The 15,000-nt window shown below is 30.4% G+C and overlaps 1 protein-coding gene across 1 annotated transcript in view; it reads left to right on the top strand.

Annotated features, from left to right (window-relative positions):
* LOC137614355 (uncharacterized) overlaps window positions 1-15,000 on the top strand; it is a 283,239-nt gene that overhangs the window by 244,305 nt on the left and 23,934 nt on the right. The window contains 2 exon segments of the mRNA XM_068344137.1: window positions 4,839-5,075; window positions 7,267-7,877. Of these exon segments, the coding sequence (XP_068200238.1) occupies window positions 4,839-5,075; window positions 7,267-7,877 (848 nt within the window).

Genomic DNA, 15,000 nt, shown 5'->3' with positions numbered 1-15,000 from the left:
TACGCATAGACATACATACACACACACATACACACAAACACTTTCAGCAAATATTATTATGTTGAAAAGGCTAACATAAGTCTTTTTATAGTTTATTTAGGAAATATCTGTTTTAATGCTAACACTGTTTTTAAAAATATTTTATTTGAATTGTTCATTATTTCTCATATCGTTTATTTTTTTCCTTATTTCCCTTCCTCGCTAGGCTATTTTCCCTGTTGGAGCCCTTGGACTTAGAGCATCTTGTTTTTCCAACTAGGATTGTAGGTTAGCTAGTAATAATAATAATAATAATAATAATATATATATATATATATATATATATATATATATATATATATATATATATATATATATTTATATATATATATATATATATACATATATATATATATATATATATATATATATATATATATATATATATATACATACATATGTATAATTTGTTTTTAATATGAGTCCTTGGGGTAGCATCCTGCTTTTCTAATATAATAATGATAATAATAATAATACATACATACATACATACATACATACTGTATACTCAAGAACTACATAGATCTTTAGACTTTGTATATACTCAAACCCAGACACACGATCACCACCGTTTGAAATATATCGTATTATTCATTCCTCAAGGAACAAATTCCACATGAATCATCTTGGAACACCAATTACCTTAGAAACTACCCTCTATGGTTTTGGGTTCAGCTTATTGGCAGTAAACCCCGAGTGTGACCTTGTACTTTGCCACGTATCCGGAGCTAATTAACATACTTCGAGGAGGTTTGTCTGTGAGGAATGAAGCCAGGTTTAAATGGTCGAACCGCTCGTCAAACGCGGTTTTACAGACGAGGGTTTGAAGTGATGTTCGAATGTGTGAACACGGTCAAACAGCTCGCCGAACGTAGTTTGACAGGCAAGTATATGAGGCGATATTCGAACGTGTGAACACAGTCGAACGGTTCATTAAACACGGTTCGACAAACAAGTGTCTGAAGTGATGTTTGAACGTGTGAACGGGGTATGAGTTTATCAAACACGTTCGTCAAACAGTTCGAAGAAAGTCTGTTCTCGCCTGACTTTTGTGGGCGGGGCTTCGTTGTCTATAAACCTTATGCATTTGTGACTGACTCCACCTCTTCGAACCGTTTGACAAGCAGGTACGACAACCTGTTCGACGAACCGTTCGACCATGTAAATCCAGCTTACGGATGTAGTATGCTTTGATACAGCTTTTGAAAACTCACTAAATCCGTATGTTATTCAAAACGTCGTTTAGATTTGAAATAACTTTGGACACGAACGAATGTTTGCATATTTACGGACAACAAATTCCAAACAGTAGCAACATTAAAATAGATCTTTTATACATAAACTATGAAAAATTAAAAAAAACAAAAGAAAGAGAAATAAGATAGAATAGTGTGTTCGAGTGTACCCTTAAGCAAGAGAAATCTACCCCAAGACAGTGGAAGACTATGGTACAGGGACTATGGAACTACCCAAGACTAGAAAACAGTGGTTTGGTTTTTGAGTGTCCTCCTAGAGGAGCTGCTTACCATAGCTAAAGAGTCTAAATAGCCTAAACCTTACGGGTATATATATATATATATATATATATATATATATATATATATATATATATATATATATGTATATATATATATATATATATATATATATATATATATACATATATATATATATATATATATATATATATATATATATATATGTGTGTGTGTGTGTGTGTGTGTATGTGAGAGAGAGAGAGAGAGAGAGAGAGAGAGAGAGAGAGAGAGAGAGAGAGAGAGAGAGAGAGAGAGAGAGACGTGTAAATTTTCGCTAATTGCGTTAAGGTTTGGTCTATAAAAAAACATGCGGTAAAGACAATGCAAATCCAGATAGGTTTTCTACCTTTGGAATGCGACCATTGTTTCATTCCGTACGTAAAGCGATCAGGATTAGTGTAGAGTGGACACACATTGTATTTTCACGTCTCGATTTTACCATACTTTTTTCTAAAAAAAAAAAAAAATAAATAAATAAATAAATAAAAAAAAAAAAAAAAATCTTGCAGCAAAAAATATTTGAAGATGAAAAACTATTGTTGGCTCAGAATCTATGGAGAGAAATGGTTCCAGCATACAACTTATAGTAGGAAAAAAGATCAAATTTCTTCCCATGAGTATCGAGAGAATAAAATAAGTCATATTTTCTTAGAAAAAAACTCCTCTAGTAATGAATCATTAGAAAAAAAACTAATTTAAACTCGTTTAGAATGGCGTCTGAGAAAAAAAAATCGAGATAGAGTCTTTAGAGTAAGCATCCTCCCTTCCAGCAAGAATGTTTCATCTCAGAGTAATTATATAACTTATAATGTCCAAAAGAATCAAGTATATAAATTAATTAGAAATAAAAAAACATATGAAATTGATCTCTATTGACTATTTTCCATTAATAAGTAATGCGATTATGGAAAAACATTTCCACGAATAATAATAATAATAATAATAATAATAATAATAATAATAATAATAATAATAATAATAATAATAATAATAATAATAATAATCATAGAAACCCATAAATTAATAAAAAAAAAAAAATCAGACGAAATTGATCTCTATGTACTATTTTACACTACTAAGTAATGCGATTATGGAAAAAAAATTTCCACGAATAATAATAATAATAATAATAATAATAATAATAATAATAATAATAATAATAATAATAATAATATAAACCCACTGGAAGATGTTAAACGGTAAGCCAACAATAGAAACAATAACGATTATTATTATTATTATTATTATTATTATTATTATTATTATTATTATTATTATTATTATTATCATCATGAAACTAAACCAATAAATCATTGTCGAACGTAAAAAAAAAAAAAAAACAAAAAAAAAAAAAAAAAAAAACTTTCTATCAATTTCTCTTCCTTCACAATTGGTGTTATAAGGTAGAGTTCCGTATTCTTTATCCATGTAATCATACTCTTCTAACCAAAGGATTAAATAACCAAAGCTGGGCCTCATTCGATATTCGCAAAACATTACGCATTATGTAATAACATTACGCAATATCCGATTAACCCAAAAATAATAAAACGTTGTCGATTCTTTAATTTACAGTAGAGGATGTTTTGCAATATTTTTGGGAAATATTGCAAAATCACTGACATAAGTCGGAGTCCTTTTAAAGTAAAAAAGGAGAAAGTAAACAATAAAAAAGTGACTAAATAGGAAAGATTAAACGGCCTTGAGTTTGTGGGAACCGAATAAAATCCTTGGATTTAGCAAGTAGAGCGAATCGTATATGGTCAATTTTGCATCACTGAAATTGCTTTCTCTCTCTCTCTCTCTCTCTCTCTCTCTCTCTCTCTCTCTCTCTCTCTCTCTCTCTCTCTCTCTCTCTCTCTCTCTCATGCATGTACTGTATGTGGAATTTGTTTTTAAATTATTTTGATAATTCGATCAGAGTTTTATCATCTCTCTCTCTCTCTCTCTCTCTCTCTCTCTCTCTCTCTCTCTCTCTCTCCTCTCTCTCTCTCTCTCTCTCTCTCTCTCTGTCAATTGATGTGTCATTTCCTGTCTATGCTGCAGATTGGGAACTGACGGGAAAGGTCAGCTCATGGTTTCCCTTTTCCCGTGAGAAAATTTCCATTAAATATGCGGATATTACAAATTACAGATCTGTATTGATGTTGGTTTCAGTAGTGGGAATGTTGATGTGGTACTAATTCTAAGCAGATACGTAGGATAAACCAGACCAGCAGGATATAAGGAGAGTTAAAATCCTGTCCTTAAGTCAACTGAAAGTGATAATTTAATATTTTATTAATTGCAAATATAAAGGACAAAATAAACCAGCAGGATATAAACAGATTTAAAAATCCTGCAGATAAATCAGATGAAAGCTGACATTTAATTATCTAATAATTTACTAATGAAAATAAATTACCACCAGGAAATGCGTCAGTGACAAAAAGATAAATTTTATAAGGAATTGGATTTTCTTGATGTCCAATGATTAAAAAGTTAATTTAACATATATCGTTATGTTTGATTCAGTCAATTTTTGGTAATATAGTTTCCACACTTGATTATCAAAGTCAATCCAGATTTCATAAAAAAAGGAATATTCAATTGTCATTACAACCTAATGTATCAATTACAAAAAGCAAAAAAATAAGTTAATAAGATTATATGTCGAGATTCATTAATGTTCAATTTAAGGTCATTGGTTCTGAACTGCAATTGACAGGTCACTAATAAGAACATCAGCAGTAGTCTGTTTTATATTTACCTTTTCATTTTGGTGGAAGGTCCCACACACACAAATACACACACACACATGAATATATATATATATATATATATATATATATATATATATATATATATATATATATATATATATATTTATATATATATATATATATATATATATATATATATATTAATGTATATATAAATATATATATATATATATATATATATATATATATTTATATATATACATTAATTTATATACATATATATATATATATATATATATATATATATATATATATATATATATATATATATATATACATTATCAGCTTGTCAGTAGTTTCTGAAATGTAGGAAAAAACCCAAAGGAAAAGATATAGTTTAAAAAGTGAGGTAAAATATTTGAAAAAGGGAATCAAGTACGAGAAAACAAAAACATATTACAAAAAGTAAAGTAAAAAAAAAAAAAGTTGATAAAAGGTATTTTATATAATCTTTCTTGAAAAATTAATAATCTCTCCATTTTTTTCCATTTTTCTGCAGAAGCCAAGACGATCTTAGCCCCTGGTGAGTTGGCCATGCTGAACCTCATCCCTCAAGACGCCCAGAATCCTTTGTATGGGAACACGGAAGAGCTGAGGACCCTGAGGAGGAATCTGTTGAAGGATCACTTGGTTTTGGATCCCATCAAACCAGACCATCCTAATATAACTAGTGAAGAAGGAACCAAGGCTTTGACCTTCACTGGCAAGGATGTTCATTTTCGGAAAAATGAAAAAGGTTAATAAACTCATACAAGAACCTATTTTCAGTTAATAATTAATTTTAGTATTTATTTACTTGATTTTTATTTTATTTCATAGTGAATATCTTGGTAGTTACTCAAGACTGCAATTTCTAGGACAGTATCAGATTTCAGAAAAAAATAAAAAAGGTTGATAAACATTACTAGATCCTATTTTTAATTAAGAATTGATTTTAGCATCTTTTTCAACATATTCACTTGATTTTTATTTTATTTTATAGGGGATATCTCGGTAGTTAGTCAAGACTACAATTTCTAGGACAGTATCAGATTTCAGAAAAAGGATAAAGGTTAATAAACTTTACTAGGTCCTATATTTAATTAAGAATTAATTTTAGTATTTTTTATATGCGCTTGATTTTTATCTTATTTCATAAGGAATAATTTGGTAGTTACTGAAGACTACAATTTTTTTTTCTCTGGTTTCATTCCTATTAATTTTTCTAAAGTAAAATTATTTATTTCTATTTTAAGATACACTTGCTTTATAGTAACTTTAAGGCCATGGCTTTCGAAATTTCTTTTGGTATTTTATAACTTATGTATCTTAATCATGGAAATTATTTCTTATATACCAGCTAAGGTATTATCTAAAAATATTTGTTTTTTTATAGGATGATTTTGAAACTACTACATTGGCATTCTAATATGATATAAGGATTTTCTTACGATTAAAGTTATACAGGAATACCATATTTTTGTTTTTAGATTAATTATAAAAGAACATTAAAATTCTATAAAGGAGAGGTTCATTGAACCACTTCAGTATGTTTATGTTTCTTTAATGAGTTTAAATCAATCTCTCTCTTTTCTATTATTCATTTTGTACTAATCATTTTGTTTCACGATTGGCCAGTAACATTTGATTTAAACAGTAAGATTAACAAAAATATTATTCTAAAACATTTAGTTAAACAGTAAGATTAATAAAGATATTATTCCAAAACGTTTTATTGAAACAGTAAGATTGACATAGATATTATTCTAAAACGTTTTATTGAAACAGTAAGATTGACAAAGATATTATTCTAAAACATTTTATTTAAACAGTAAAATTAACAAAGATATTCTAAAACATTTTATTTAAAAAATCCTTCCATTTCTTGTGGTTACTAATACACGGTGTTGTGGTAAAGAAATTTATTTTTTCTTTTTTTTCTTTTTTGCTTCATCAAAAATGTTCGAGTAAAAGTACGCTGTAAATGATAAAAATAAAATCATTCGAATTTTTCTAATAGACTCCCAGCATTGCACGGTGCTTAATTCTATATTTTTTTTTTCTTTTTTTTTCTTTTTTTTCTATTTTTCAAAAGCATCTTCGAAGATAAGAAATCGAAGTATTCAAGTCAATTGCTAAACTACTAAAAAGAATCATAGCAATTATGTATTATTTTTCATATCTTTAAATAAACACCTTCTAGCTCCCTTGAATTCAAAATAAGTACAAAAAGCCTTAATAGACTGTAATAAACAAATATCAGATAAAGAACACATAATCAAAATAGCATTAAATCAGCGGATAATTTCGAACAAGGATTTTCCGCGACTTGAATAAAAATCAAACGTACTTCCATTCGCCAAACCTGTTTTGCCAGTTGTGCCCCGTCCCGACACTTCGAAGAATCATTCACATCGTTCACCTCTTTTCTTCCCAGTGACCTTTGGCGTCGTGTTCACCAGGACCCACTGACAGGGTCTTGGTGTAGACCTCACTTTCTTCCGTGTGCTTGAAGTACTGCAAGTTCACTCGAGAACAGGTTTTCCTCTTGAAGGGATATTCATTTAATTGTCGATTCAAATTTCTTGCTTTAATCAGGTCTTTTAACAGGTTTATAAATACCCCCTATATGTTAAAATCAGTTTTTTATTTCACACCCATCTTTGTTTATCTAGTTTAGCAATCCCATTTACATGTTAACGCCCTTTTTTTTATCCTTTTTTTTTATTTGGCTTATTAATCCGCTTTGTTTGTTTACACTTATTTTTTAGTCATTCTTGTTTATCAGGTTCATCCCTCCCCCTTTTTTTATTGACTGCAGTATCGCAAGAGCTTATGTCTAGCTGTAAGGGTCAGACAATCTACAACAACAATAACAACAACAACGACAACAACAACAACAGATCCCCTCTTATTTATCTACAATCCTTTATTTCACACCCCTGTAGGCGAGCTCACCGTGGAAAAGATTCCCGTCAGACAGGTATTAAGCCTGGAGGACGGGACTCAGATCTACATCCTGGACGACTTTCTCTTCGATAATCGCCAGAAAGTCGGACAGATCTTCCACGCGAGAAACGCCGGAGAGCTGAGCAAACCCACCGGACCTCCTCTGGACATCCTGGAGCCGACCGACTTCATTCCATCCCCTCAGTTTGGAGGACCTCCTGGCTCTCAGGAATTCTCTGGGTTCGCTCCTATCGCCCCTCCGGCTCTGCCACCGGGCGTCAGTCCCCCTGCATCACCGATAGCTCCAGGAATCCGCAGCGAAGTAGCGCCTCCTGCGTTGCCTCCAGGAGTCTTTCCCCCCGCTCCCCCTGTCGGGGCTGAGATCCGCTCCCCCGCAGGACCACCAGCAGCACCTTCCAGTGGAATAAGGCCTCCTGGGCCACCTTCCATTTCAGTTATCCGCGCCCCAGCACCGCCGCCTCGTGGGGCTGTTGGACCTAAGCCCCCAGCACCGCCGCCTCGTGGGGTTGTTGGACCTAAGCCCCCAGCACCGCCACCGTCCTTCACAAGGAACAGTGCTCTTGCACCACCGTCAGAAGGACAAGGCAAGGTAAGGCGCCATGCCTGAGGCCTAAGCTGAAATCATTTTTTGGCTGATAGGTTGCTTTCGCTTTTAGATACAGTATTAGATACAGAGTAGATTTTAGACAATGGTGTCGTGCATTTCAGTAATATACACGTCTTCTTAGTTCTACTTTTATAGTAAACAACAATGCTGACTTGACTTATAGTCTACATATGTTAATTACTTTTATTTATTCATTTTTTTTTTTAATATTCGTGGTCTTCCTGGAAGTCAATCTACTGGAACCTGGAAGTTAGTTTGCTGGATCCAAGGCTTAGAGTTTAGAAATCACAATAAAAGATCCAAGTTTGATTCATAAGGTAAAATTCACTTGGCTTTAACACCAAACTACAATTCAATAATTATTTTTAACTTCCAGTAACCTACAAATTAGCAGTTGACTCACAGAAAAATAAATCTCGACATGAAGCAATTGTATTGTTGTTTAGATGTAATGACAACTTTGACATATCCGTCATCTTCAAATACTATCATTTTGACCATATAATTATGAAGTTAACAATTTACTTTGTAGTTTTGTATCTATGATAAAAGAGACTAGAATTAGTATACTTAACATCCAACCATCTACTTTGTAATGTAGTAATAAACTTCTTGATGCTTTGTGTATTATTAATGTTTAATCCATAGCATGCTATTATTGCATATATTTAGTATAAGTAAAAATCTATTTATTTAGAAAATTTTGATGTAAACAATAACTTCACTATCTCTCTCTCTCTCTCTCTCTCTCTCTCTCTCTCTCTCTCTCTCTCTCTCTCTCTCTCTCTCTCTCTCTCTGACGTACTGATACTAAAGTATATCTCTTATGCTCAAATATCTATCTGATTTTTCTTTCTAAATAGTACAATTTACAATAAAAAAAAATCATATTTTATTCGAACAAGGGTAAAAAGGGTAACTATACATTATGATATTTTGCATCTAATCATCATATGATTAAAAATATAAAATAAAGTCAAAAGATTTCTTTGATTTTTTAATTTTCCTGTTTTTCCTCTTATCCTCCTATCATAATTTTGTTCTTTTTCTTCTACATCTTTCTTTATTTTCTCTCAAAACATAACGCAGAAATATTGATAGATATTAGAAGGCTGAAATAAATGTAATTGAGATAAAAATTCTATAAAGAAAATTTTAATTATGTCCTAATTTATTTGTAATTTTTTTCTATTGGTGAAATCGCTCTTTAATTACTTGTATTATCTATTATGAAAATGTTGAAAATATTAAAAGAATATTCTAATATAATTTGTGGTATTCTAAGAATCATGTAGATAATCAGATCTCTAAAATCGAGTCTACATTTATCCTAGTTATGTATAACAATAATAATGTGTATATATACATATGTATATGTGTGTATGCATACATACATATATGCATATATATATATATATATATATATATATATATATATATATATATGTATATACATACATATATATATGTATATATATATACATATATATATGTATGTATATATATATACTTATATATATACACACATATATATATATATTTATATATATATATATATATATATATATATATATATATATATATACAGTATATATATATATATATAATATATATATGTGTGTGTGTGTGTATGTATATATATATATATATATATATATATATATATATATATATATATATATATATATACAGTTAAATTTATATACATATATCTTGAACACCTGTCTCTATTAGATATGACTACTATAAATTATATATCTAATTATATATTTAATTAAATAAAGCCATTTTAATCACCACGTCTCTTTGATTCTGTCCTTTTTCCCACACGCATGACGGAAATAAAGAATGAAAAAAAACGACTCAAGACAATTCATTCTTGGCATCTGTCATTTATGTCCTTTTTCAGATTTCTCTGTCGCTTCTAGTGTAGACAGATGTATGGCAGCTGCATCTGTGCTTCTTTGATTTGTAGGGTAATTTTGTGTTTTTGTGTAACCCATAACATATATCTGTAACTATATAATATGTATACATTAAGCATGCACAGACAAGTGTTCATACACATGTTCAAAATCACATACTGTATACTGTACATTCACATTCATTATATACAGTATATAATATATATACATTTATAAACACAACTACAAATGCAATACTATTTAGTTCACTGTAGGACAAAGGCCTCAGACATGTCAATCATGTCTGAGGTTTGGCCAGTTTACATCACCACGCTGACCAACTGCGGATTATCGATGGTTAGAGACCTTTACCTGATTACTAGCAGCTAGCCAACCTAGTATAGGTGGCCTTGACTAATATAGTATTGCTAATCATTTCGATACACACGCCCTTTCACCACGTTAAGGTATCTCCCCTCACTATGTCTGTATATATATATATATATATATATATATATATATATATATATATATATATATATATATATATATATATATATATAAATATACATATATATGTGTTTATATATATAAACACATATATATGTATATATATATATATATATATATATATATATATATATATATATATATGTAAACACATATATATGTATATATGTATATATGTGTATATATATATATACACATATATATATACACATATACTGTACATATATACATATATATGTGTTTTTGTATATATATATATATATATATATATATATATATAAATATATATACATATATATATATATATATATATATATATATATATATATATATATATATATATATATATATGTGTGTATGTATATACATGAACCATTGGGTTTTGGTGTGATTAAAGCAAACGTAATGGATAAAGAATTCTGTTCTCTGTTAATAGTATCTTTCCCGTTTATCTTTCCAATACTAAAGTTAAACACAAGAAAGTTTTCTTGTTACAAAAAAAAAGAAAAAAAAAATAAACCTTCAGTTGAATGTATACTATATGATGTAAAAAAACAGGAAAAGAAAATCTTTAGAGCACTTAAAAATTCTCAAAAATTGTAAAATTAAAATCAGATTAAATCCCACATTCAAGCCATACTAATCTACTAAGTTATCATCTATATAATTATGTAAACGAGAACTACTACTACTCGTTGAACATAAAAACAAATCTCAGTTGGGTCTGTCCTAGTCCTTTTACCTTCTGCGATATTTCATTTCTGAAAACGTGTTAGTCCTCTCTCCCTCTCTCCTTTTCCTGTCTCAGCCTAAAATAATTAAAGCTATCTTATTAATCGCTCTTTTGAAACTCAAGAAAGTGTATGTTGTTGAGTTACCATAGTTAATTTAGGAATATGATATCTGGTGTTCCTCAGGATAGTATTCTTGGACATTAGTTTTCATACTACAAACACATGATATGTGGTTAAGCCTAGAAAACAATCTCGTTGCTATGCAGATGATGCTACTCTCTCTGTATCTATTCCATATCCAAAATGTAGATCTGGGGTTGCTGAATCTCTTGATAGAGAATTATCTAAAATTGGTGCATGGTGCAAATTATGGGACACGAAGCTGAACCGTAACAGAACTCAAAGCATTATTGTAAGTATACTGTAGGTGGAGGACAGTTGCTCCTCAACATCCGGATCTCAGCATTGATAATGTTTTTTAACCCTGTATGACTCTTCTAAAATACCAGGTGTAATTCTTGAAAGAAAATTTACTTTGCAGAAACACATTCGGTCTGTTTCTTCTTTAATTACCAAATAATTGGCTTAATGAGAAAGTCTTTTAAGATATACGGTGTTCAATCTACTCTGAAAAAGTGTTTGAATTCTTTCGTTCTACCTTGTTTCAAGAATTGTTCTCCTGCCTGCTCTTCAGTTGAACAAAAAACTTGCTGACTATTAAATTTCTTATTCCTGGTCAAGATATTAATCTCTGGCACCGTCGTTCAGTTAGTTTTTGTGCATATTTTTATCATTTTGACCATCCTTTGCATTCAAATCTTCCCAGACTGTACCATCATATACGTAGTAAGAATGCAGTTAATTCTAACAGTATTGTCTTCTCCATCATGAGACTCAACAGTACACAGTATTCTAAAAGTTTCATTCTGGCTATGTTCAGATTGTGGAATGATCTTCCTAGTCCGGCAGATAAAATCGATAGAACTTCAGAAGTTCAAACCTTCAGCGAATGATTTTATATAGAAAAGTTGAATAAGTCTCTCTTCATAGTTTATATATGACAGATCTATTTTAACGTTGTTACTGATCCTAAGATCTTTTATATTCGTCATTCATTACTTCTCATATAGTTTATTTATTTCTTGTTCTCAATGGGCTATTTCCCCTGTTGGAGCTATTAAGCTTGTAACATCGAGCTTTTCCAACTAGGGTTATAGCTTAGGTAATAATAATAATAATAATAATAATAATAATAATAATAATAATATGAGACCTTAAAAGAATTACTTCCAAACGTGAATATATCATCCCTAAACAAGCAGTTCTTAAACCAGGCCTCAGTCATTTCCAGACCCGCGCTGTTGCTAAACAGCTGATAGCCAAGGTTTAGCGAAAGTAAAAGTTCATTTCCCATTTCTGTCATTATTCTGTAATTTTACCGGAAATATGCACAAGATTTTCATACAAAAATGAACATTCAAAAAGGTAATGTCCGTAATTTATTGTTCGGTATTTTTGGGTTGCCTCATTTTGTTACATATAGACACTGGTCTAAATAAATAAAGCCATATCTGATGACGATATATATCAAAACCATATGGACATACTTATCAGCAGGAAGTTCCAGGTATTGACGCCAGAGGGTACCAAGTTGCTCATATAAACCCATTTCACATCACTGATCCAAGCAGTAAATTATCTAGCTAGTTGTCAATCAATTGCATCGGCTAATGACCTGGGCAAAAAAACTTAGATTCAAGAAGAGAGAGAGAGAGAGAGAGAGAGAGAGAGAGAGAGAGAGAGAGAGAGAGGGGGGGGGGGGAGGGCACAAAGCCTATAAACAACATTAAGAGGTCACATAAGTATAATTTGTATGATAGGTCATTCATAGAAATATAACTTGTATATAATAAGACAAAGACCTACAACTAAAACTCAAATGTAATAAGACATCATGCAATTGAAAATTGTATGAAATATAATTCCTACTATTTTACCCTAGATATCTTTAGTTTTCCATTATTTTATTACACATTTAATGCTTTATAACACGGAATAAAGTAGTTTGAGAATTTCATTTTAAGTTAAAGAATAAAAAAGAAGGATTTCTATAGCTTCTTTTCCGTCATTTTCTTTGCTTCAAAACAGGAAAATCCTATTGGAAATTTATCCATCAAAAGGGGAAAAAATTTATTTAAACAAAAATCCCCTTAATCCCTTAACTTTAGGGGAAAATCGTGGTGTCATGCCAAGCTGTTTTCATGTCAGTCAGAGAGAATGAAGATCGTGTAGTGGGAGGTCCAGAGGTTTACACCAGACCTCAAATTATTACACTTAACACTCCTCTGGAAAACCTAGTGGCGCGGGAACATGATAGATTAAAGCCGGCTTCATTTAAGCCAACAAAGACGAATATTGTCTGAAAAGTCCAAGAAATATTATAAATGTTGGATTATGGCCGATGAAGATAATGGTGCAAAATCGACAAAAGCTCATATTAGGTAACTGGAAAGCAACTCATTACTATTCACCTAATCCAGAGCGTTGATGACTTAACAGATAAAAAGTCCTACATGACTGAGGACTATGAAACGTAAAGCAGATGATGATGAGTGAAAAAGCATTGATTTAAAAGCTCAAGACAGAGACGACTGGAGAAATCTAACCGAGGCCCTTTGCGTCAATAGGCGTAGGAGGAGATGATGATAATGATGATAATAATGTCATTTAGGCTTACAGTGGCCTATTGGAAATGTCCCTGCCTGGTTCGAGCTCCGTTTAAGCTCGATAGTTTCTTGTAGTGTCTGCAACCTCACCATCCTTGTTAGTTAGAGAGAGGGGTTATGAGTTAGTTTAAAGGTCTATCTACTGAGTCATCAACAGCCATTTCTTGGCCCTCTCTGGGTCCTAGCTTGGATGGAAAGAGGGCTTGAACGCTGGTCATATGTATATATGATCAGTCTCTAAGGCATTGTCACTGTCCTTGACTCTACCATTCATGAGTGACCTTTGAAACATAATTAGTTTATTAATTTGATCTGTATCAAGTGTAAACATCGAGTGCCAGTTATGCGATCAGGTTGATGTTCCAACAATAAAAATAACAATAATAATGCAATTTTTTTTATATTTTTTTTTATTTTTTTTTTTTTTTTTACTTGGCAACTTTCCATTTTATATCTGACCTCAAATTATACCCAAAGGAATTGACGATAACACCCAACAACCAAATGTGGCTTGTAAAAAAAAAAAAAAAAAAAAAAAAAAATATATATATATATATATATATATATATATATATATATATATATATATATATATATATATATATATATATATATATATATATATATATATATATATATATATAGTTAAAATTATATCAAATTATGCAATCTAAATGGCAAAGTAGTTCAACTAGTCTTGAATCAATTTGAGTAAAAAATAAAACTATATATATATTTTCAAAAGAAATCTATTGGTAATATAAGAATAGTCATGAACACACAAAATAAATCTGAAAGAATTATTGAGGTAAGAATAGATAATATCAAACAGCAATGCGTCTCGATACCAAGAAAAAGAATTGTTAGAGAAAATACCTCGATATTAAATCAGACTTAAAAGGAATCAGTGGAACGGCCACCTGACAGAAGCACACACATAAAAGAACATTATTATTATTATTATTATTATTATTATTGTTGTTGTTGTTGTTGTTGTTGTCATCAACATCTTTGCTTTTGCTACTGTTTTAATCATATCTTATTACATAGTTATCATTATCATTGACATTACTATCATCAATGATATTATTCTTTACTGTTAATGTAATATGTATTATCATGACCATTAACATCATAATATAACTATTGTTACTAATGGCATTATTATCATAAATATCTTTACTATCCATTACTAATAAGGAAATCGAGCTTACAAAAAAATATTTATAAA

This window comes from Palaemon carinicauda, chromosome 20, assembly GCF_036898095.1.
Source record: "Palaemon carinicauda isolate YSFRI2023 chromosome 20, ASM3689809v2, whole genome shotgun sequence".
Taxonomy (NCBI): domain Eukaryota; kingdom Metazoa; phylum Arthropoda; class Malacostraca; order Decapoda; family Palaemonidae; genus Palaemon; species Palaemon carinicauda.
The sequence above is the reverse complement of the archived record's forward strand: the minus strand, read 5'-3'. Positions and strand labels throughout refer to the sequence as shown.